This window comes from Panulirus ornatus, chromosome 66 (assembly GCF_036320965.1).
Source record: "Panulirus ornatus isolate Po-2019 chromosome 66, ASM3632096v1, whole genome shotgun sequence".
In the NCBI taxonomy this organism is placed as follows: Eukaryota; Metazoa; Arthropoda; class Malacostraca; order Decapoda; family Palinuridae; genus Panulirus; species Panulirus ornatus.
Window position 1 is genome coordinate 3,531,675 of NC_092289.1, and position 26,478 is coordinate 3,558,152.

The 26,478-nt window shown below is 37.3% G+C and overlaps 1 protein-coding gene across 6 annotated transcripts in view; it reads left to right on the plus strand.

Moving 5' to 3' along the window:
* The window catches only part of LOC139746797 (putative RNA-binding protein Luc7-like 1), a 39,887-nt gene extending 13,899 nt beyond the window's left edge, over positions 1 to 25,988 (plus strand). The window contains exons 2-11 of one of the 6 annotated variants that reach the window (XM_071658354.1): positions 2,193 to 2,251; positions 2,568 to 2,619; positions 3,289 to 3,383; positions 7,135 to 7,233; positions 8,901 to 9,095; positions 10,477 to 10,713; positions 12,649 to 12,743; positions 16,201 to 16,395; positions 20,279 to 20,481; positions 24,979 to 25,988. In XM_071658354.1, the coding sequence (XP_071514455.1) occupies positions 7,138 to 7,233; positions 8,901 to 9,095; positions 10,477 to 10,713; positions 12,649 to 12,743; positions 16,201 to 16,395; positions 20,279 to 20,462 (1,002 nt within the window). In that variant the 5' untranslated portion in view covers positions 2,193 to 2,251; positions 2,568 to 2,619; positions 3,289 to 3,383; positions 7,135 to 7,137 and the 3' untranslated portion in view covers positions 20,463 to 20,481; positions 24,979 to 25,988. The other 5 variants (XM_071658352.1, XM_071658349.1, XM_071658351.1 and 2 more) reach the window with 5 other exon arrangements.
* Positions 25,989 to 26,478: the final 490 nt, after the last annotated feature.

Genomic DNA, 26,478 nt, shown 5'->3' on the forward strand with positions numbered 1-26,478 from the left:
AGCCAAAAATATCTCCATATCAACTTTGCTCCTGTGATACAAATTTTCAATAAATTTTTCCCTTCCTTCCCTTCCATGGTTCAAAATAGTGAAGTTTTAGTGTGTGTAATGTATGTATATGCATATAGAACAGGGAAATAGGTTAAATTTGAGATTATTTTGGCTAGGTTAAATTTGAGATTATTTTGATTAGGTTAAATTTGAGATTATTTTGACTCCTTTTAGAATTTGATCAGATGTTTATGAATATGCTTTGAGCATAACGTGAGGTTATATAAAGTATTGAGAGCACTGTCACACTTAAAAAAGTCGTTGATTAGGAGGTCATAATATGCTTGCTTGTTCATTTTGTATCTTTGTGCCTCTTCATGGGAAGCATTTATATGTATACTTGTTGACTAAGCAATTTTGTGATTTAAGTAGTGTATAAATTGAAATTGGACTTTGGTTAATTGGAGTAATACTGATATTGCAACTACGTTAGTATTTTCATAGTTGAGCATCAGACAATAGCTTTACATTTGTAGGCTTATGGTTAGGGTTTCACAAGGTTTTTGTGGTGAATCTTGGTTGATCTTGTGTGTTGCTAATTCTTGGTTATGCATTTTGAATGAGTAGACTTTATTTTTTTCATTGTATGCTTATTTATGTATACAGGAGTAAACTTCAGAATAGACTAGTGGGCTAGAAAACCATATTTTCACTTATTTTAAGTGGATTTTGATTTTTAGAATTTTTGATGTTAAATCTCTGTGAAACGGATGTATGTTGCTAGGAGAATTAAAGCATTTGAGATAGATGGTAGATTAAATAGATGGACTTGCTGAAAGTGCCCATACCCTTATTTTTAAGGTTAAATGGTGAAAATGTCAGAAATGGTGGAGTGTGGAAAGTGTGGTTAGCAAAATATATATCTTTTCTTTATGATCTAATTTAGTATTTTATTTTTGCCTAGAAGAACATTTTTAGGTGTAAGAACTTATTTATTTTGAAGAAATTTACTTCAGTCATCACATTTGAGCATATTATTTAATCACATTAAGTTTAAGCATATTATTTTATTCATCACATATTTTGTGCTAATGTATCAGGGATCTTAGGTTTTATGTAATGAAAACTTCAGTATTGATTTTACATATAACAGTATTGTGCAAAAATCCTCGTATGATAGATTTTTTGTAAGTATATGATGAGTTTTATGTACATTGGATGTCACAAGTGGTTGAATGTACAAAATGATTGAGAATCTGTTATGTACACATAATCATTTATTAATTCATCAGGAGCAAGCATACTTAGTATGCTTTCCATGAAATTTGTGGTTTAAATATATTCGGTACTGAATATACAATATGTTGTTGAAATTGGGACTGATGTCCTGTATTAGGAGTCTTGTATGAAATATGTGTGCTTTGTCTTTTAATATTGAACTAATATCCCTGATCATTATCACTTTTAACTGATATACAGATAATTGTTAGATGACAAGGCCTTATCTGAAAATTAGGATGTTCAAGATGAATTTTTCTCACCCACAAGTATCTTTCTTTGGGATATCTTTTATTGGTTTAGGTTATTCATAGTATCTGAAAATGTTTTAGGCATTTTTATGGTTTGGACATTCACAGACAATAGATTAGCATTAGTGTTAAATGATGCTTGATTAATGATTTGATATATCAGGCATAGTATGATACATATTGGTGGATTGATCTTCTCATGATTGGTAATAGTGTGACAGTCATTATTTCCAGGATTAGTGCAGAGTAAGGAGTAGATGACTGATTAGTGTAGATTTGTACAGTAAACTTAAAAGAAGGGCTTATTGTAGGAGATAGGAGTGTGGATTATGTCTGAATGTAGGTTGTAGGAAATAGGAAATGTGAAGGGATGATAAAAGCTTCATATTATAATTACTTTTTTCATTATTTATTATACCTTGACCATGTTTGTTGACTAGGGTTCTTGAATCATGGTGTTCATTCTTTTTACTGTATGCTTCAGATGCCTGTTGCTGACACTTTTCATCAATAATTTAATCATTTTGACGTAATTAAGCAATTTTAATTGTCATGGGAGAAATTTTAATTGAGGGGGATGATATTACTGCCATTAGGTTTTTCAGAGAAGTAGCTTTGATGCACGTTCTTTTGGTGTACTGATATTGACGAGTTAATCCCAATTTCTTCTAGGGTGGAGCAAAGAGCGACTCAATGCTTTAACTTGACATGGTGGAAATCACTGCGACCACGTGTGTATAACCTGTTGTCTATTTTTCGCCAAATGTATTACAGTTTTAATAACAGTTTTGATTATGCAGTTTATCCAACTCACTGTCCTCTTTCTGCAATTTGCCAGTATGGTAGTTTCATTTGTATTAAAATTTAGGAACACGAGATTGGCCAATCCTTTCTGTGCCAATCTTTTCTAAACAAGAAAAAACTAGTTTTAGCATTTATATATATGAAAGTTGTCCTAAGATGGTACAATGTCCAATACAGATACTTATGGTTTAACATCCTCTAACCCTGTGTCCAATAATGCTCAAAATTGGGCATACTTTCCAGGGATAATCCAGCGGCAGAGAAGATATCTCCATACGGCTTGGGGGTGCTGGTTGTGAGTTTTAGACGCATAATGTCAATCTTTAGCCCTTTTTTTTATTTTAAAACATTTTAAGAATCACTAATGTTTTAGGGTGTGGTGTAACCTGCTGTGGGAGGTGAAAGGCTGAAGTGTGTGCTTGGTTGTTGGAAGCAGTTTTATTGAATGATTCATGAGTGATTTTGGCCATCATTTTATGGGTCTGTGTGACTCATTTAGCACTTCAGGTTACACCCTCACATGTTAGTGTAAGTACAAGGTAATGAGCATATTGTGAGCATGACCTTGCTTGGGGTACTGTTCTCTATAATTTATATAATTTAGTTAGGGTGGACTTGACTTTTCAAGGAATCAGAATGATTTTTTTAAAGATAGAAATACATCCTTGTAAATCACTTGAGAAAATTTTGATTATATGCAAGGTCATGAGTCACTATATTAACAGTTAAGTATATAGATTAGGTTGAAGTATTGATGCTCCCTATGCAGCCAAAAATCATTTTGCTTTTTGAATGTTATAATTTGTTTGGAATAAAGCTTTTCAACCTCAGTAAAATATTGAATCTAAATTCAGAAAAAATAGTAGTCTTCTTCATGTCATGTTTGTGTTAAGCCAAGCATTGAGATTTGGGCTGCATCTTGGCGCATGCATTTTTTGACTCGTGGCCGGTGGTTCTCCCATAGGTGATGACACCAGATACCGGCTCAAGTTCACCGATCCAAAAGTGTGCAAGAGCTTTCTGCTTACCTGCTGTCCCCATGAGATCCTGTCCTCAACGGTGAGTGAATTTCCCATTTTCATTCTCTCTCTCTCTCTCTCTCTCTCTCTCTCTCTCTCTCTCTCTCTCTCTCTCTCTCTCTCTCTCTCTCTGTGTGTTAGTAGTGCAAAAACAAATAAAGGTTTTTACCAGTAGTTGAATCAAATTATCACAAGCTGAGTGCTGTTTAGAAGTAAATATGTTAGCATAAAGTGAAAAATACAGAGAGACAGACAACAGTGAATGAATAAAAAAAAAAAGTGGTAGAAAAAGTGTGATTTGTAATAATCTTTAAAAAAAATATAAAAGAATAATGGAGAAGCTTAGAAGAGAGCAGAGAACTAAAGAAAAGTAATTCAAGGCATGGAAGAAACTCCAAAGTTATGCAGTAAAATTTTTAGTTTGACTTATGGTTATGGGCAAAACTTGCCCCAATCAGGACTATCTTAGGTGAAAAGAAAGGCTTCAGAACTCAAAATTTTTTGTACTGGGAGAAAAAGGTACCTATCAACATGAGGTGCCTGCATTATATTATTACCAGTTGTAACTGGCAATGCACAAGTACACAGTAATAAAAAATATGTTCCATTCACATCATCGCAAGACTATAAGAGCCTCATTAATGCAATTTAGAAACCTGACAGCATTGTTATCATATTGAAAACTAAACCTAGATTAGTGTGTTACCATCCTGAATATAATGCTGAAGGGTGTCCTTTATATTCTTCCTCAAAACTTCTTCCGTAATCCCATTCACTCGTGTCCTAGCAGTCTTAATATAGCCATGATAATATTCTTACACCTGTGTAGGATCCTGCACCTTTTCATATTTCATCGTACCACTTTATACTCTTGTTGTTGTCTTTCACATAGAAAAGCGGTTATTATTAAAGAAGTCCATGAAAAATTACAGGGATAGCTGGCTATCATATAGAAATGGATGTAAGAGAACCTGATGCAGTTCATTGAGGAGAAATGTGAACAAATAAGTCACAGAAAAATTATTGTATTAGCACCATCCTAATTAAGCCTTACAGAACGTTAAAGTAGTAGAGACTGTCAGAAACCTGGTAAATGAAAGACCCAAATTCAAGGATCACAATGATAAGGTAGTGATTTCAAATCATGTAAGGAGTTATCTGATAATGAGAACTTCCAAAACGAGACTGAAGACCAGTGATGAAAATGGTCATTGTATCTAGAAGCATGGCCACTGATCAGATAGAAATGAACAAATTATAAAGACTGCAGAAACACAACACACTTAATGGTCTGGAACGTGGACTACAGGTTGAACCTCTTTAATCTGGCAACCTTATGACCCGGCCCTTACCAGACCACAGAAAATACCAGAAAACAAACTGATCCTTAAAGGAACCCTCTATGTAAACATGTGCCTGACACCTAGTCTTGTCAGCTCATTGTACATACATACTGCTGCGTTATCAGAGGTAGAACAAAGCTTAAAACAGGAAATAAATACAACCATTAATGCTTCCAAACAAGGTTTTTATTGTTAAATCAGATTACATCAGAAGTACCCCCAGACAGAGACTCCTCAGAATCTTGGGCGGGAGTTTTTCGTGGCATGTAATGCCAATACAGGGCAGATTCGTCAACGTTCTACACTTGTTCTGGGGCTAAGTTTTTCGCAACCACTAGCTGTGCATGTTCTTCCACATACTTTGTTGCAGCTTTGTGATGAGTAATTAATGTAATGACCATAGGTTGGTAGTTTGTTGCATCATTCCCAGTGAGGCTGCCAACTATTACACTGTCTCACCCCATGTACATATTGGTGTTGGTTGTTTAATTGAGAATTGGAGCATTTATTGATTCTTTTAATATGATCTTGCACTACAAGCTTCTGTGTCAGCCCTACAATTTTCACCTGCACACAGTGTGTACTGAAATTCTGTGTCTCCTTTTAAATGTGTGTAACCATCCTTGTGAATATTCATAGTCATAGTCTAGTTTAGTTTTCTATGAATATTTGTGGCCTGCTTGATAAGCATCTCCCCAGAAATGCTTACACCTTCACTACATGGGAGCTTAAACCACTTTATAAGTGCACTGTCTTAATTCTGTGCTCCTAGCACCTTTCAAAGTTTTCCAAAATTTTAAACTTTTCTGACTTTCATTTTCAGAAAAAAATTGAATATGAAAAATTAGCAGGATTTTTAAGTAGCTTGGCTGTAGCATAAAATGATTTTGGCACCTTAGCACTACTGACAGCGCCACCTTGGTGGCAGATCCACAAAGCAAATGTGGAAGATTCAGAACGTGCCAGACCACAAAAAAAAAATGCAAAATCCATTTATTAAGAATATTTTGAATCTGAAAGCATTTCAGCAAGGAAGGCAAGAATCCTTATATCGAGTAATTCTTGGGAACATGCTAAAAAAATCTAATAGAAATATATGAATGTCGTGTAGAGGTTTTGAAATATTTAATGCATTATCAGAGAAATTAAGAAACACATGGAGTGACCAGAAACATTTAAAAGACCAGATTGATGTCTGAAGTCAGTATCTTATGAACCTTGCATTCATGGTTATGGAAAAGATGTAATGGACGTAATAAAGCAGTATAATGTAACAACCAAGACATGCTGTTAGTGCTGTGTTATCCCTGCCATCCTTACAAAATATTTCAGACAAAAATATATGAGAGTCCAACAAGAGAGCTTGAAAGGCTGCTTGGTATGTTTCCAGGAAAAATAAACTTGCATGTACCTGCTAGAATATTTAAAAGGAAATATGGAGTTGAAATCAGTCTAGGATTAATTTAGATAGTTATTTAAGGAATACGGCAGTAGTGATTGGTGGTATTAATGTATTCATTGAGTGAGGTGTGCAGTGAGAGTTGTGTGCGGTTAGTGCTGTTATTTTGGCAAAATCTTGTCATGGGTTCATGGAGGAAAGTAGTCTCTCCCTCTCTCAGATGTTTTACAGATGAGTAAGTAAAATGATTGTATCAGAAGGCAAAGCAAAACTTTTTGTGATTTACAGATGGACAGGAAAACTTGACATATTTCAAGGAAGAGAAATTTGGACATTAGTTTTAGAATTATTAACTCTACGTCAGTGAGTTCCAATAAAGGCTCAGGAAGGGAAGATATTAAAGATGTGTGAGTTTTCATAAGTTTCAAGTAGTGCATTGGTAGTACATTGATCTGTACATTTTAGAAAGGGGGAGGAAAAGCACTTATAAATGTGGAGCAGTAAATCGAGTGCATTAAGAATCATGTACTGTATGTGAAAGCTTCTTAGTAAGGTAAATACAGAACTTTTATGTTTGTTTTGTTAAATGGGAATATACTTAAAATATATTGGACAAAACAGTTCAGGGGATTAAAAACTTGCTTTAAATATTTATATTAGAAATGTGAATGAAAACTTGATACATGGTTAATGCCAGTCCTAGATGACCCTTGGATATACATCTATGGAATGTGCATGGCTGTGAAGCATCTTTTTATATTTGAAAATTTTTTGACGTATGGTCTTTTTAGCTGACACCTTTCCCTAGTGTTGGTTGGTGTGATTTGTTCATGAAATCAAGATCTAATACTTGTATGACAAAAGAGTCAGGTTACCGTACACTTCCATTTATTGCTTTCATAAACCCAGAACTGGTAACATGCCATGTTAATTTTTTTTATGAGCATTGGCCATCACACACAATCATAAAAGTCAAGATAACCTAACTAGGTACTAAGTATCTAGTTCTTAATTGTTCTTGTATTGAAATCTTGTATGTTTTATTTCAGCGAATGGACTTGGGGGAATGCCCCAAGGTTCATGACCTGGCACTGCGAGCTGACTATGAGCAAGCATCAGTCACGAAAGACTACTACTATGACATTGATGTAAGTTGATGAAAAGAAAACCCAATGTATCGTTCTGTACGTTATGTTACAGTATTCTGTTTCCTCTTGGGACTGTTTTACGGTGAACTATATCAAAGGATTGACATTATTTCGTAAAGTACATTTTGATCTCGGAATAATCTTTTACATTAATGTGACGCATGCATTCATGTGTGCCCTCTTGCATATATTTGCAATCAATATCGTTATTATTTTTTCCCAAGGGCTCCTTTTATGGAGCTCTTTACACTTCAGAGCTGCGCTTGATGCTGGAGCAAGATGAGTTGTGCATATTTGGATTGAGAGAGTTCTAACAAAGCTCTTCTCTTTTCAATCCATTAATGATGATAAAGCCTCATTAAAGATGGCTTCACTCTTGTGGTGTACCACTTCTAGGTGGAAGTAGTGAGCCTCATATTTGTATGCATAGCCATTACTGGACTCTTATTTGAGATTACACCAAGAGTGAATATCACCTCTGAATTTTTATTGTCAGAGTTCTGTCTTGTTAAGGAACTTCTCACTCCAAGGAAGTAAATCCTATTCCTGCCAGAGCTTGTAACACAGTCTTGAAGCTGCAGTAACTCTTGGAGAAGGAATCCTGGGATTATATAATGTACATATATTTGTTTATGGATGGGCAGGATCAGGGAGTTGAATGTAAGTGTCTTAGAGGGGTAATTATAGTCTGTAGGGGATGAGAAGGTCTGGGAAGTGAATCTGATGACACAGCACTGGTGGCAGATTCAATTGAGGAACTGGAGAAGTTGGTGAGTGAGTTTAGAAGACTGTGTGAAAGGAGAAAGATGAGAGTGAATGTGAATGAAAATAAAGGTACTAGGTTCAGCACAGATAAGTGACAAGTTAGATGTGGTGTAAGTTTGAATGGGGGAAAATTGGATGAAGTAAAGTATTTTAGATATCTAGATATCAGTTAAATTTTAACATAGGTCACATAAATTCCATCTAGATGTTTTAGGTCTATCTTATGTTAACTTTGACTCTTTGTTCTGAGGTCATTCCATTTGTTGCTTTTACGGTTAGTGAACTTGATCATAGTTGGTTTGATCTTCCTTGCATTAGCTAGGTAACCCACTCGAAGTTTTCTAGCTGTTGGTGTAAGTCTTTGTTAGTAATGCATCTATAAACTTATATTACTCAGTACAGCATCCCATCTAAGTAATCTTGAGTATATGTTGCCAACCTCTTGTATTTTGAACTGAATACAATGCTAGTTTGCAGTATTGTTAAACACCTTTGTACAATTTTTCTACTGCAGCTTACAGAAGTCTTTCTTGGATATTATTGTTGGAAAATGACATTTTTTTGAGTTTGAAGATTAGATTTTTTTGAGTGGGAAGATTAGACGGTAGAAGGAAGTTGATAAAGAAATAAAGTTCAGTTTTTACATATTTGAAGATTTACATTTAAATGGATATTTGTAAAAGATGGATGTTGCATGGATTATAAAGTATGTTGTGGGGGAGGTGAAGAGGGAGACAGAAGGTGAATGGAAGAGAAAATTGGAGTATGGGTCTGAAAAGGTTTTTGGCATACTTGTGTTTGGCATGAAGCAAAAGGAAAATCTAATTTTCCTATTGAATAGTGGGATATGGCCTCATAGTGTTAGATACTTGTAAAATTTAAGTGTGATTTGAATATTGCAGGCCATGGAGCATCTACAGTCATTCATCACAGATTGCGACAGACGAACTGAGTCTGCCAAAAAGCGATTGGCAGAGACTCAGGAGGAGTTGAGTGCAGAGGTTGCTGCAAAAGCTAATAAAGTACATGACCTGGCAGAACAGATAGGAAAGAAACTTGCAAGAGCTGAAGGTCTTGGTGCTGATGGAATGGTTGAGGTAAGAAATGTTTGAAATTTGATTTTTGTTAATTTAGGCATTTTATTAACATTTTCTGGATACTCATTATGGATACAATGTGAGGTGGAACTTCTAAATCCTTACTCAACCACACATTCATTTTAACACTTCTGTTAGAATTAGTTTGTTTGGAATCATATGATTACATTGATCATCATAGTAAATATTTTATGAACATTCTAGCTTAACTGACTTTTGTTATATTGATCAAAGATTTTATTGATATTTTGTGTTTACCTAGAAGGTATATATTGTCGAGAGGAAGTTTCATCCATACCTGGCTTAACATGAATTTTTCCACCTACTGTTGATGTATCCTTCCCTTTTGTAGAGGCTTAGTTTCTTTGGGACCATATGATTGCAGTGATTAGGAAGGTGAATATGTAGGAAAGATTCCAGTTTAAACCCTTAGGAATTTTGAGTTGGAAGTGCATTGTAGCTTGAACAAGTTGGTGAGAGGTGTGCAAGGAATAGAGTGAATTGGAACGATGTGTCATAACAGGGACAACGTGCTGTCAATGGCCTGAACCAGGGCAAGTGAAATGCCTGGGAAACCATGGAAAGGTCTTTGGGGCCTGGATGTGGATAGGGAGCTGTGGTTTTGGTGCATTACACTTGACAGCTAGAGACTGTGAATGAATGTGGCCTACTTTGTCTAGTTTTCTTGGCGCTACCTCGCATTGCTGTTTCCCGTGTGGGGTAGTGCCGGGAATGGATGGAAGTTAAGCAAGTATGAATATGTACATGTGTGTGTGTCTGTGTTTTAATTTTCCAAAAGAAGGAACAGAGAAGAGGGGCCAATTGAGGATATTCCCTCTAAGGCTCAGTCCTCTGTTCTTAACGCTACCTCACTAATGCAGGAAAAGGCGAATAAGTATGAAAAAAATATATGCACATGCACGCACCTCTCTCTATCTTGATAAAAACTACTTCCTCAACCTATAAATGTAGCTTCTTCCACAGAGCATATTTGTTAACTCGCTCATTTGCTTTCTCCAGATCCACAAATCCTACATATAAGACCTGTTTCTCTTAAGTATTTTTGCACTCATTCTTCAGAGCAAACTCCTGGACACAACCTCTACCACTCCAGAAACCTCATTGTTCTTCCCCAGCATGATGCTTTATGCATGCCACATTTATATGTATGTCATAAAGTTATGACACCTGATCATGGGTACTACATAGTGAAATGATGACTTGTATTAAGTTCAATAGCCAGTTTTCATCCTTATAACTTAAGTCTTGTTTCGTAAGTGCAGAGACCAATCTGAATTTTGTTTTCCTTACCTGATGATTTGAGTGATAGTTAATATACAGTATGGCATTGTTTGATTTATTCTATTGATTTATTTTACAGGAAAGTATGAAACTTATGGAAGAAGTAGAAGATCTACGTAAGCGTAAAGCTGCTGCTGAGCAAGAATATCGTAATTCCATGCCTGCATCAAGTTACCAACAACAGAAGTTGCGTGTTTGTGAAGTGTGTTCAGCTTACCTGGGTATCCATGACAACGACAGACGACTTGCTGACCACTTTGGTGGGAAGCTCCACCTTGGCTTTATTAAGATAAGAGAAAAACTGGATGAACTGAAGGTAATTTTTGATATTTCCTTGGATAATGTAATTGGTTCATCATAGAATCCCTCCAGCTGTAGTTGGAAAATCCTGTTTTATACTGCAAGATAGAATATGATAGAGAATATGAATTTTACCAACACATCATTTCACCTTCCCTGGCCAAAGCTCATGTGAGCTTTTATTGTCTCTTGTCATCAACTGTGCACTGTTTCCAGTGAGCCCAGGGCCAATTTAAGCTAAACTCGACTGGGTGGTCCCTTTTCAGAATTGGTTCTTGTGTCCCTGACTACCATATAAGAAAGACTATTTCTAGTAAAGCCAGGTGAGAGATATAAGCTCTTGTGAGCATCAAGTTTGTTGGTGACACCATCCAAAAAAGATCAAGTTTTACTGTGTTGATGTAACATGGGTGATTAGCTTACTTCTTCATCAACTGACAGTGATCTGACCGTACTTTTAAGGAGAACACTACTACTATTAAAGCCAGGCAAGCAATGCAGGCTCTTGTGAGCATCAGATTTGTAGGTGACACCTTCCAAGAACATAAGTATTCTTACTGTGCAGATGTAACATGAGTGAATAGCTAAGTATTCTTACTGTGCAGATGTAACGTGAGTGAATAGCTACCTTTTTCATCAACTAACAGTGATCTACCCTCTCTTGTGTTGATTTTTCACACACGGGTTAATTGAAAGCAAATAGATTCTGATGGCACTACTTCATTGTTATATATGTATATATCTTCAAGTTTTAGCACATGTGTGACATAACATTCAACAGCTTACTGAAGATTTCTGAAAGTTGAGCTGTCTACTATGTGGGTGAAACAGATTTGTATATGATGGAAGAATATTATGACTAAGGAATACAAGATGATGGACAGATGTGTGAGAGACCACTAGCAAGAGTAGGTTTAGAAAATTAGGGTCATGTGATATAACAAAAGGTAAATGCAAATCAGATGTCAAAGAAAGGTTGTGTACAGTTAAAGAATTAGTGGCAAAAAATGTTATTCTTTTTGATGGGAATTAACTGATTTTCCCTATATATTAGAGATGCAGAGATTTTAAAAAATTCAGATTCTTGTTTAAAAGCTTGTGGGTAACCCTCCCTTTCTTTTCATAAATCATGGACTCAGCATACAAATCAGTCAGAATGATATTTGGGCATGTTCCATCTGCCTAGAAAGGACTCTTAGGACCTTCATGTGAGGGTTTACATTTGGTATTTTCTATTACCAAATTCAAGGACATTTAGTAATGAGAAATCTTTTTGTTAATGAAAAATATGTATTGGCAATAATAATGTGCTGGAAGAACCTGGATATCATAGACAAAATGTTTGATAAGTTTCCTGCTGAAATATATGATCATACACTGAAGGAGAAAGTAGAGAACTAAACTACCTGTGATTCTCTGTCAACAGATTCCTTACATGCCAGTCATAGCATGTAAGTTGAACTACGTTTTTTCCTCTATTGTGTTTGTTTAGTTGTTGATTTATTGTGTATGATGTTTAGTGTTTATTAAAGCAGTTTTGTAAGAGTTTATGCCAATTATTTGGCATTGGGAACTTCATTATCTCCATTTAAATCACTAAGCTAGAATTCATGATATGATGATTTGCAGAGGCTTCTGATGCCTGACCTACAAAGTGTCTCAGCCTTTGTGTGTGTAGTGCCATGAGAATATATGTAACTTTATAGAAATACAGAGATTTAACTGTTAGTAGCAATTTGAACTTGAGGGGACAATATTTAGCTATACAGAGATGTACAACCATGTGGATATAGATTTTCGGTAAAAAATTATCCTTAACTGTGTTGTAATTATAAGTGCTCCTGTGTGTTTGTTGGCTCTTATATATTACTTTTACCTCACCTTGGAACAGGTTAACATTTTCCTTTTGTTAATTATGTTAAAATTATAGATATCTCTTTCTTTTGAACAGAAAACGGTGGAAAGTCGAAGAGAAAAACGTCGGGAAGAGCGGGAGTTAGAGAGAAATGCTAGATTTGGTGAAATTGCTGATTATGATGTTACAAGGTAGGTGCATACACTTGCAGGCACAAAAAATTGGCTGTCAAAGGTGATAGTAAATGATATATGCATTGGATATTAAGTCTTGAATGAGTCAAATTTTGAGTTTTGATATGGCATAAAAGGAAAAGTTTCCCTGGTTCAAACTGAATGTCTGGGAGTATTGCCATTTTTAGTGAATCAGTTTCTCTTAATTGTTGTGTTTTTTAAGATCTGATTTTTAAGAGCATTAGTGGCTAATTTTGGGAAGTGAACATGTAACTTTTTAACGGTGTAAAAGTGCAGCTCTTAATTGACAAAAGGTAGTAAGGTTTTATTGTAATCAAAAGGCAGTATAGTCATTGTCAGTTAAAGATTTTATGATTACTCAAGATTAAGGCTACTTTGTGCTGGTAAGACTTACTGCCATTAATGTTATTACTTAAGAAGATCAATTTATGACCTTTATAGGAGAACCAGAGGACAAGGCATGAAATTACACTAAGAAGTTGTTGAAGAGTGCTTTTTAGTACAAGTGGTGGATGGTTGGAATAAAATGAGAGAATACATGGTTAATGCAGACAGCATACATTAATTAAGAATTCATATAATAGCAAAGAATGGTAGGTAGTAGTTGGTAGTCAGCCACTGACCAGGGAGGTATTTTACCATTACTTCCTGCCTGGCCATTGCAAGGGTTAGTGATAACTGTTTAGTGAGCCAGCATTCCTTTGACCTAAGCATTGTCAATTATATCTACCTCACGTACACATGGACTGCTGGCATTTTGTCCACAATCATACAATCTCTCCTTGTCGTACATAACACTTGACATCACTGAACTTACACAACTCATTCATCGCAACTCTAGATTTTCCTGCAATGAGCACTTTTCAATGGCCCAGCCTTTTGGTGAAATGATAGGAGCAATATATAAAAACAGTTGGTCGGAACACTGGGTGGAATTAGTTGGTAGGAGCATTAGGCAAAAGTACGGTAGTAGGTTTGAATATTAAGCTGGAATATTAGGGGGAAATGTTTGTTAGTAGTTGGAAGGAACATTAGGTAGAAGCCTCTGAGCACACTGCACTGGAGGTGGCCTCTTCAGGGTAAGACGCTGAAGACTTAAGAAGTGGCATAGGAGTTCAACAGGTATGGAAACACTTTTTTGTGGCCACCCTCCCTGAGGGAGTTCCCACATGGAACAAGCATCAAAGAATGTTCAAAAATTGGGGCCTCACTTATGTGGAACTCCTTTACATTAGAAATAGGTGAATGAATACATGCACATTTGCATCCACTAATGAGTGTGGTGTGTAATTTTCTAGTAAAGATTGTGTTGGAAATGAAATGTTTGAGAACAATATGTGGTGTGAGGTGGTTTGATCGAGTAAGTAATGAAAGGGTAAGAGGGATATGTGGTTATAAAAAGAGTGAGGTTGAGAGAACAGAAGAGGGTGTTTTGAAGTGGTTTGGACATATGGACAGAATGAGTGAGAAAAGGTTAACAAAGAGGATATATGTGTGAGGTGGAAGGATGGAGTGAAAAAGATTTTGAGTGATTGGGATCTAACATACTGGAGGGTAAGAGGCATGCAATGAATAGAGTGAATTAGAATGATGTGGTATACTGGGTTGATGTGCTGTCATTGGACTGAACCAGGGCATGTGAAACATTTGGGGTAAACCATGGAAAGGTCTGTTGGGCTTTGATGTGGACAGGGAGCTATGGTTTGAATGCATTATACATGACAACTAGAGACTGTGAACAAATGTGGCCTTTTTTGTCTGTTTTCTTGGTGCTACTGCACTGAAGTGGGGACTAGCAATGCTGTCTCCTGTGGGGCGGGGTGGCGTCAGGAATGGATGATGGCAAGCTAGTATGAATATGTATAGTGTATATATGTATGTGTATGTTTATGTGTATCTGTTGACATGTATGTGTATGTATATGTACGTATATAGGCGTTTATGTATATAAATGGGTATATGAGTGGATGGCATTGCAGTGGAATTTATTAAAAAAGGGGTGACTGTTGTTGACTGGTTGGTAAGGATATTCATTGTATGTATGGATCATGGTGAAGTGTCTGAGGATTGGCAGAATGTATGCATAGTGCCATTATACAAAAGTAAAAGTGATAAAGGTGTTTTCAAACTACAGAGGCATACATTTGTTGAGTATTCCTGGGAATTTATATGGGAAGTTATTGATTGAGAGGGTAAAGGCATGTACAGAACATCAGATTGGGGAAGAGCAGTGTGATTTCAGAATTGGTAGAGCATGTGTGGATCAGGTGTTTTCTTTAAAGAATGTATATAAGAAATACTTAGACAGATGGATTTGTATGTAGCATTTATGGAACTGAAGAAGGCATATGATAGGGTTGTTAGAGATGCTTTGTGGAAGGTTTTAAGAGTATACGTTGTGGGAGATAAGTTGCTTGAAGCAGTGAAAAGTTTTTACCAAGAATATAAGGTATGTGTACAAGTAGGAAGAGAGGAAAGTGATTGGTTCTCAGTGGATGTCGGTTTGTGGCAGAGGTGTGATATGTCCCCATAGTTGTTTAATTGTTTATGGATGGTGTTGTTAGGGAGGTAAATCAAGAGTTTTGGAGAGAGGGGCGAGTATGCAGTCTGTTGTGGATAAGAGGACCTAGAAAGTGAGTCATTTGTTCGCCAATGACACAGCTCTAGTGGCTGATTCAGGTGAGAAACTGTAGAGGTTGGTAACAGTTTGGAAAAGTGTGTGAAAGGAGAAAGTTAAGAGTAAATGTGAATAAGAGCAAGGCTATTAGGTTCAGTAGAGTTGAGGGACACATTAATTTGGATGTAAGTTTGAGTGGAGAAAAATTTGGTGGAAGTGAAGTGTTTTAGATATTTGGGAATGGACTTAGCAGTGGATGGAACCATGGAAGTGAAAGTGAGTCACAGGGTAGGGGATGAGGTGAAGGTTCTGGGACCGATGAGAGTGTGAGGAAGTCAAGAACATTATCTCGAAGAGCAGAAATGGGTGTGTTTGAAGGATTAATAGTTCAAACAATGTTAGAAGGTTGTGAGGGTTGTTGGAAGGAGGATGGATGTGTTGGAAATGATATGTATGAGGACAATATGTGGTGTGAGGTGGTTTGATCGAGAAGGTAAGGGAGATGTGTGGAAATAAAAAGAGTGTGGTTGAGAGAGCAGAAGAGGGTGTGTTGAAATGGTTTGGACATATAAAGAGAATGAGTGAGGAAAGATTGACAAAGAGGATGTATGTGCCAAAGGTGAAGGGAATAAGAAGCGTGAGACCAAATTTGAGGTGGAAGGACAGTGTGAAAAAGATTTTGAGCAATCAGGGCCTGAACATACAGAAGGGTGAGAAGCGTGCAAGGAAGAAAATGAATTGGAATTATGTGGTATACCAGGGTTGACGTGCCATCAATGGACTTGAATTTAATGACCAATATTATGATCTTCATCTTGTCATTGCTGTCTACAACAGGGATCATGACCGAGACCGAGAACGCTATCGTGATGGTGATCGTGAAAGAAGAGAGCGATATCGGGATGGTGAAAGAGAAAAGCGACGACGAAGGACAAGATCTCGCTCACGGTCACGTGAAAGGCGTCATCGCCGTTCTAGGTCCCGTGAACGCTACTACAGATCCCATTCACGATCAAGGTCACGTGACCGCAGGTAATTGGCATGCCTTTCAAGGAAATTTTGCTTATATTTGTAAAATTGTGTAAAAAACATGAAGATTGTAAAAACAGGGATGTACAGTAAAATGAATTTGAGATTTAGCAAAGAAGGCCTCTTTTGATATTAAAGTACATTGGTAATGATTATTGGTCTTAAGAAAGTTCCTTGGTGTACATGGTTTGTGGGATGTTCTTTGCTGTTTTTGCAAAGTGCTAGTTATCACTGCATTGGAGGAACTCTTCTTAATTTGGATTGAAATATTGATTGGGGAATGGCAAAAGTGAGGGCATCTTTAGATGTTTTACATATATTAGATCTTTCTTTCATACTATTCGCCATTTCCCGCATTAGCGAGATAGCGTTAAGAACAGAGGACTAGGCCTTTGAGGGAATATCCTCACCTGGACCCCTTCTCTGTTCCTTCTTTTGGGGAAAAAAAAAAAGAGGGGAGGATTTCCAGCCCCCCACTCCCCAAAAGGGAAAAAAGTGGATGGATGTGTTGGAAATTAAATACATGAGGACAGTATGTGGTATGAGAAGGGTTGATTGCAGAAGAAATGACACTGTAAAAGTGAGATTTGGTAGTAAGCTAATTCTTATATAGAGAACAGATCAGCAGGATATGCTGATATGCTTTGATCATATGGAGAGGGTAATTGAAGAAATATTGACAAAAACGGATCTACATGGCAGAAGTTGGGGAAGGAAGTAAGAGGCAGCGGAAGACCAAAGAGATGGAAAGATGAGTGAAAAAGGTTTTGTTTTTGTTTTTTACTATGGTACGGGCAGGCTTTGAGGTACGAGGACCAGAGTATTCAGGATAGGGAGAGAAATAATCATCCCCGAGGGACATATGAAGTGTTCATGGGGATGATGGAAGTGTAGTTTGCGATCTGTACTTTTCTTCTCTCAGCAGACAATGCCAGGGAAGTTACCAGACACGCGATGTCTAACCTCCATACACAGTTGCCAGTAATTTGCCCATATACTTTGTAGAATAGAAATTGCTATCTGCTGTGATGATATACTTTTGGAGGGAATGTTTTATTATAGAGGAAGAAGGTTGTGCCTGCAATAAGGGAGGCATGGCATGAAGAGGGAAAATGGCAGGGGCAAGTAATTATCGTAAAGAACAGTGCCATTCCACCCTTCATGGTGTGTTGGCTAGGGAGGAAGGGAGGGTAAAGTGGTGGTGAGGGAAGTTGTGGCATCCCATTGCAAAAGTTTGCATTTGAGGGCTTGAATCTGCTGTTAACTCTGAAATGCTTGGGATGATGTATATACATCATTCTGGAATTCTTTTTTGCCGTTTCTTCTGTCACACCTGGTAAACTAATATTAGTTATGAATCATACTGTTATTTATCATGCTTATTTGCTGTTTTTACTGAATTGATATTTGATTGATTAGATTTTCTGAATGATAGCAAATTTCATGTTAAAACAAAGAAAAAAAGCAATCCTGTCACCATTGAGAGCTAAAATTTACAGTTGATTGCATGGTTTCATCACAGCAAATTTCATGTAAAAACAAAGAAAAAAAGCAATCCTGTCACCATTGAGAGCTAAAATTTACAGTTGATTGCATGGTTTCATCACACCTATCCTTCTCACCCTCTCCACACACACACACATTCACATATGGAATTTCTGGGATTTTACTTTATGGACCTCTGTGATGAAGCAGTTAGTGTTACTGACCATCAACCATACACACGTGCTGCTTGGGCGTGATTGAATCTTGGTCTTAGCAGCTGGTCCACAGCCTACCCACTAGTAGTTCATCCTACCCTAGAGGCATTTATAAGTGTATGAATGTGTGTATACATATATATTAGTAGACTTGGTACATGTATACAATTTTAAAAGACAGGGCAAGAGGAGTGTAAAACTCTTGTTACAGATAGTAAATGCACACATGCACATACAGATTTCCATGGTGTGGTGGTTAGCACCACTGACCATGAGTCATCATGGGCCTGTCAGGAGTTGGGTTTGCATGGATTTGACTCTCAATCCAGGTGTTTACCCTCTGCTTAGGGCTGGTTGATGAATGTGTACCTGGCTTAGGCTGGGTGTGTATATATACATACATGGGAGTAGAGACATGATACAGATATGTACATGAAGAGACTGGGGAACATTGGATTTGAAATTCTCTTCCTGTAACACAAATGATAATCACACATGTACTTATGCATTAATGTTAGAAAAGAGTAGGGAAGAAGAGACATAAGTGGATTTTTTTTTTTTTTCTTTTGTCGCTGTCTCCCGCGTTTGCAAGATAGCGCAAGGAAACAGACGAAGGAAAATGGCCCAACCCACCCCCATACACATGTATATACACACACGTCCACACACGCAAATATACATACCTATACATCTCAATGTACACATATATATACACAAAAAAAAAAAAAAAAAAAAAAAAAAATCCCACGTATTCCCTGCGTGTCATAGAAGGCGACTAAAAGGGGAGGGAGCGGGTGGCTGGAAATCCTCCCCTCTCGTTTTTTTTTCAATTTTCCAAAAGAAGGAACAGAGAAGGGGGGCCAGGTGAGGATATTCCCTCAAAGGCCCAGTCCTCTGTTCTTAACGCTACCTCGCTAATGTGGGAAATGGCGAATAGTATGAAAGAAAGAAAAGAAAGACACATACATATATACCCATGCACACAATTCACACTGTCTGCCTTTATTCGTTCCCATTGCCACCTCGCCACACATGGAATACCATTCCCCTCCCCCCTCATGTGTGCGGGGTAGCGCTAGGAAAAGACAACAAAGGCCTCATTCGTTCACACTCAGTCTCTAGCTGTCATGCAATAATGCCCAAAACCACAGCTCCCTTTCCACATCCAGGCCCCACACAGCTTTCCGTGGTTTACCCCAGACGCTTCACATGCCCTGATTCAATACACTGACAGCACGTCAACCCCGGTATACCACATCGATCCAGTTCACTCTATTTCTTGCCCGCCTTTCACCCTCCTGCATGTTCAGGCCCCAATCACTCAAAATCTTTTTCACTCCATCTTTCCACCTCCTATTTGGTCTCCCACTTCTCCTCGTTCCCTCCACCTCCGACACATATATCCTCTTGGTCAATCTTTCCTCACTCATTCTCTCCATGTGCCCAAAACATTTCAAAACACCCTCTTCTGCTCTCTCAACCATGCTCTTTTTATTTCCACACATCTCTCTTACCCTTACATTACTTACTCGATCAAACCACCTCACACCACACATTGTCCTCAAACATCTCATTTCCAGCACATCCACCCTCCTGCGCACAACTCTATCCATAGCCCACGCCTCGCAACCATACAACATTGTTGGAACCACTATTCCTTCAAACATACCCATTTTTGCTTTCCGAGATAATGTTCTCGACTTCCACACATTCTTCAAGGCTCCCAGGATTTTCGCCCCCTCCCCCACCCTATGATTTACTTCCGCTTCCATGGTTCCATCTGCTGCCAGATCCACTCCCAGATATCTAAAACACTTTACTTCCTCCAGTTTTTCTCCATTCAAACTTACCTCCCAATTGACTTGACCCTCAACCCTACTGTACCTAATTACCTTGCTCTTATTCACATTTACTCTTAACTTTCTTCTTTCACACACTTTACCAAACTCAGTCACCAGCTTCTGCAGTTTCTCACATGAATCAGCCACCAGCGCTGTATCATCAGCGAACAACAACTGACTCACTTCCCAAGCTCTCTCATCCACAACTGACTTCATTCTTGCATGTCTTCCGTAGGAATTGTGGAAACATTAAACTAGCCAAGCAGGGAGGAAGTAAATACAAATAGCATATATGAATTGTATGCCATTTATGTTGAGAAATTAAAAGGTTTTCTGTTTCTTCAGACGCCATTCAAGAAGTAGGGAAAGATCAAAACGCTCCAGGAGGTCAAGATCTAGAGATCGTCACACCCATTCCCGTGACAGGTCTCACTCAAAAGAAAGAACTTCAAGAGACAGAATAGCACGGGAAGTAGAAGAAAGAAAAATGCAGGACCAGACACAAGTAGAAGCACCAGAGAGGAGGTAATTTATTTGTTTGGTTACAGGTTAGTTTTCCGAGAAAACTTTACTATTTTTTAAGTACTTGTATATGTATAAGAAAACTTTAAGATAATTATTTTTAGAGTCAGAAGAGTTTCTGTTTTCTGCAGACTGTTCTGTGGTTATGAGAGATTCTCCTGGATTATCTTAGGGCTGTCAGGGTCAGGACTCAGCATTTCTGAAGAGAAAGTGTTGGTGCACCTCACTCTTAGCTAATCATTCATCAGTGATTGCATTGGCTCACTCATTTATGGACCTCTCTCCCACATATTCCCTGCGTGTCGTAGAAGGCGACTAAAAGGGGAGGGAGCGGGGGGCTGGAAATCCTCCCCTCTCTCTCTCTTTTTTTTTTTTTTTTTTTTTTTTTTTTTTTTTTTTTTCTCCAAAAGAGGGAACAGAGGGGCCCAGGTGAGGATATTCCAAAAAAGGCCCAGTCCTCTGTTCTTAACGCTACCTCGCTAACGCGGGAAATGGCAAGTAGTTTAAAAGAAAAATATATATATATATATATATATATATATATATATATATATATATATATATATTGATTTAATGACTGCTACATAGTGAGCCAGTGCTTCAGTTGTTAGGATGCACCCCTTTGACTCAGATAGCTGTCATTTCTTTCTGCTTCACCATGCGTGAACAGCTAGCATTCTTTTCACAGACGTACAGTCTCTCCTTGTCACTTGACAACCCATTAGTTACTGACACAACTCATTCTTCATAACTCTATGGTTTTCTATGGTGAGTGCTGTGCACTAGTCCTGACTTTTGGCAAAATGTTAGGAGCAGTAGATTGAAGTAGTAGGTAGGAACTGTAGACAGGAGTATTAGGTAGAAATATTGGGTAGTAGTAGTTAGGCACATTAGCTGGGAGCTTTAGGTAGAAGCAGTAGGCTATAACATTAAGAGACAAACATTAGGGAATAGGAACCTCAGAAAATGCTGCGCTAGAGCTCCCCTCTGCTTCTGAAGGCTAAGAAGCGGTGCAGGAGTTTACCAGTTAAGTAGACTCTTTTGCCATGGCCACTACTTCAAGGGAGCTCCCAAAGGGAACGGGAACAAGCATCAAAAATACCATATTTAGTGTATGTACTCTAAATATTCCAAGTGTTTCTGCCTCTTATGTGTAGTTTGACTTTGTCTCCATGTTTTGCACTGCAGTGTTGTCAATTAATTAGTTTTTATTTGGTGTTGCTGATATTTAGATTATCAAGTTGAAGGGCACATTGGTACAAACTTAGTATTCTGAGTGGCACATATATGGTAATTTTGAATTACTTTTACCTGGCAGCTCAAATTTACACCATTTGGCTTATACGTATCCCCATAAAGGTTTTCCAGAGGTATTTCAGGCTTGCTCCCATAACTAATCTTCAGAAATGATAGGTCTGGCTTACCTTAAAGTCATTTTAATGATTTCAGCCACTTTTGCCTGTGTATCAGCATTTGTAAGATTTTTACTGATGCTGCTAATACTTGTATAGGTAAATAATGGGAAAATGATTTCTTTTGTAATTTTGTTTGCATTGGTATGTGTGAAATCACAGCATATGACTTTAACTGATTTCATCAGTTCATCATCATGATGTAAAGTTTCAGGCATTTTTTTTTTAATAATGCTTTATGAATTTTATGTGGTTTTGCTAGTATTAATGTTTTTTCTTTATGCATGGAATTGAAACTAGTTCATAAGTTTTTATTAATGAACAGGAGGTCAGAAGGAAAGTGCTGGAGCTAGAAGAGAGCAAATGAGAGTTTGGGTGAGCAAGTATAAACAAACTTGAGGGAGAGTAAGAAAATGTTTTGGAAAGAGGTTACTAGTATGAGAAAATATTTTAAGTGAACATGTGGTGATATTACTGGAGAAGGCAAATGGGGAAGTGTTGACAGGCAGAGATAAGTTGAACAGGACATGGAAGTAGTACTTTGAAGAATTGTTTAATATGTTAGATGACAGGGCCACAGATGTAGGATGTTTGGGTCTAGGAGGTATGCAAAGTGAAAGTCATGGCAACTGTTCTGTTGAAAAGGATGGTGAAATCCTTGTATAAGGTGAAATGTGTTATGATGGTTGGAGTGGATGGCATTACTGTCGACTTTCTTTAAGAATATAGATGACTCTGTTGTTCATTCTTTAGTTAGGATTTTCAGTGTATATATGGATCATGGTAAAGTGCCTGAGGATTGGCAGAATGCTTGGGTAGTGTCATTGTTTAAAGGCATTGATGACAGAGTTAAGGATTTGAATTACAGAGGTACAAGTTTGTTGAGTATACCTGTTAAGTTGTATGAAAGAGTGGTGATTGAGAGGGTGGTGGCATGTACGGGGCATCAGAATGGGGGGACCAATATGTTTATAGGAGTGCAAGAAATTATATGGATCAGGTTTTTGCTATGAAGAATGTGTGATAAAAATACTTAAAAGAATGGGGATTTGTATGTGGCATATATGGATTTGGAGGAAGCATATGATAGGATTCACAGAAATGCTCTTTGCAAGACGGTATCAATTTTTGATATGGAAGGAAAGCTGTTAAAAGCAGTGAGTTTTTATCAAGAAATTAAGGCTTGTATGTGAGTTGGTAGAAAGGAGGGTGAGTCATTCAAGGTGAAGGTGGGTTTGCAGGAGGAGGTTATGATCTCACCATGGTTGTTTAATCAAATTGTTGATGAGGAGGTGAGTGCAAGGGTATTGAAGAGGAGCAAGAATTCTGTTAGGGATTTGGTTACTGAGAATAGAGGTCAGTTGCTTGCTAATGATATGGTGCTCATGGCATATTTGTGTGTGAAACTACAGAAGTTGGCATCTGAGTTTGAAAGAGAGTAGGGAAGGAAAAAGTTGAGAGTAAACACAAGTAAAAAAAAAAAGGTTTCGTGGGATCAGCAGTGAAGAGACATATAAGGATCCTAATTGGACTGTTGCCTTGAGTACAATTGTTCTTACCCCTTTTCGGGTATCTGACTTATTTAATTATTGAAAGCCAGTAAAATTCTCTGCTACTGCCAGGGAGGTGTAGGGCATTATTCTGCCCTTCTCAGTACCTTTACAACCACCTGTGTGTATGTTTTGACCCCACCCTAGTCATTGAGATGAACACTTATCACATGTTTTGGATGGTGAGGAAAATGTAGAAATAATGTTAGAAATGGTTGAAGGCAAAGTAAATATGAATATGTACATGTGTATATGTATGTGTATGTATATGTTATGTATATGTATTTGTTTGTATATGAGCCTTTATGCATATATATGTGTATATTGGTGGATGGGCCATTCTTCATCTGTTTCCTGGTGCTACCTCACTGACACAGGAAACGGCAATTAAGTATAATATAAAGAAAATAATGATAATAGAAGTGTAAAGAAAGAAGGTTGCCTATAGAATGATTATGCAAGGGATTATATAAGGAACAGGGAGGCCAGAGGTACAAGTTTGTTGAGTATACATGGAAGTTGTGTGGGAAGGTATTGATTGAGAGGGTGAAGGTATGTGTAGACCATCAGATTGGGGAGGAGCAGTGTGGTTTCAGAAGTCCTAGAGGATATGTGTATCAGGTTTTTGCTTTAAAGAATGTGTGAAATAGAAAAACATGGATTTATATAGAACATAGATTTGTGTGTGGTATATATGGATCTGGAGAAAGCCTATGACAAGGTTGAGAGGAGGTATTTTGTGGAGAGGTATGGATTATGTGCACCACTGTGACCTATTGCAATATGTGTGTGTATATTTTATTTATTTCATATTTATTATACTTTATTGCCGTCTCCCGTGTTAGCGAGGTAGTGCAAGGAAACAGACGAAAGAATGGCCCAACCCACCCACATACGCATATATAAACTCCCACACATGCACATATACATAACTATACATTTCACCATATGCATACATATACAGACATACATATATACACATGTACATATTCATACTTGCTGCCTTCATCCATTCCCGTTGTGCATGCACACACATGCACACACGCTGCACTGTAGCACTAGGAAAAAACAAAAAAAAGGCCACATACTTTCACACTAAGTCTTTAGCTGTCATGTGTAATGCACCGAAACCACAGCTTCCTTTCCACATCCAGGCCCCTCAAATATTTCCATGGTTTACCCCAGATGCTTCACATGCCCTTGTTCAATCATTACATGCCTTTCACCCTCCTGTATGTTCAGGGCCTGATCGTATATGTGTATATATACATGTGCATATATGTGAGTGGATGGGTCTTTGTCTGTTTTCTGGTGCTACTACGCCAATGCAGGAGACGATGATCAAGTATGATGATAGTAATGATAATGCACTTTAATTATCTTAACCGTTGCTCTGTTTCTTTAGCTAAGTGAGAATGTTTTTGCTAGTGCATCCCCCCAAAAAAAAATTATTCCACATGTTCAGAACTTGTATTTTGTCTTGGAATTGTTTTGTGTTATTTGAGAAGCTTTGGTTTTCAAAACAGGAGAATTGTGACACTGTCTATATGTTGTTTTCCAGGGATGGCAGTCCAGAGAATGGTGAAATCACAGATGATAGGTCAAGAGATGGCATTGAATGAGACCATTATAGTGAGTGTATCACCAACGAATTTGACTGCAAACAAACCAGCCATTGAGTGTTTAGATTTTTTATTTTCATTGTTTTACATATTAGTGTAATTAATTTGTTCACAATCCACAGTTCATCGTGGGAAAAGTTTTTCTTTTGATTTCCTGTGGCATGTTAATAAATCATTTATATGACATTTTCTTTGTCTTTTCATATACATATTAATGTAATTTATAAACTTAGGCTCATACATGTTAATGTAATTTATAAATTTAGGCTAGTTACTTCCAGATACCTGAATTACAACCTGAAATAGTTACTAGCATATTTTTCTCCCCAGCAAAAACGCAGACATTCATTTGAAACATACTGAAGAGACAAGTTGCTATCGACTGACGATATTCAGGGATGGTAAGGTACCCATGTTGCATGCACATTGCCATAAGAGGTGTCAGATATAACTTTTTTGTATACTGCAAATTCTCTTTATGTACAGTTCCAATAAATTGTCTCTGGCAGTACTTATTTCATGTATGAAGTAATGAAATGATTGCTAGTGCATGAAATGTAAGGATGGTTTTCACTTGCATTTTTTAAATCCTTATATAGTTGTAGTGAATATGTATAGCTCTACATATAGACTGTGCTGAGCTATTGGATCTGCATATAGACTATGCAGTGCAAACAGTTATTCTAGAATAATCTTTATAGAAGATGAATAGTAATGGTATAAATGACATTACAATAACTGTGAGCTGTAATGATCATGTATATTATGTTTTGTGATTTTTGAGGCTTGACCAGCAAAGCTATAAGTTACAAGTTATATTACATGTTGGTTGTAGAAACAGGATCATAGTTATACAGATTTTTGTTAAAACACGGAATTACTTAGTTTTTAAATGAGGGATGATTCTGTTGTATACATGTAATTACTTGAAATAAAAGTTTTAAATTGAGATTTCTTTCATTCATTAACAAACAACAACAAAAGTTATGTAGGTATTTATTTTGATTAGAAATTGATTTTATTATTATCTAAGGATCCAGCTGTGCATAATAGGTACCAGAAAGAAAGATAGTTATCTGAGGTGGTTGGCATAGGATTCTAAATTGATATATATAGTACATTAGAGCCTTTATATTGAAAGTGACTCTGGTGCTTGAGAGGAAGTGGTGGTATTTGTGACTGGCCTGAAATACATGTAGAAGTGCATCAAAATTATGTAGTGTTCTTTGCCTGTGCAGTACCTTCCGCAGGAACCTATCATACGGAGCTCATGCAGCTCTCGGAAAACCAGCACATGCACCAGGTAGGACTGTAAGTCCAGGAGTGTAGTGTTGTGTATTTGTCTATGTGAGGTGAGTGTAGGACAGATTTGAATTAAGTGGTCAATGTTTTCAGTATGGAGGTATGGGCATCAGTGGTCCTAAGATAATTTGAATAAG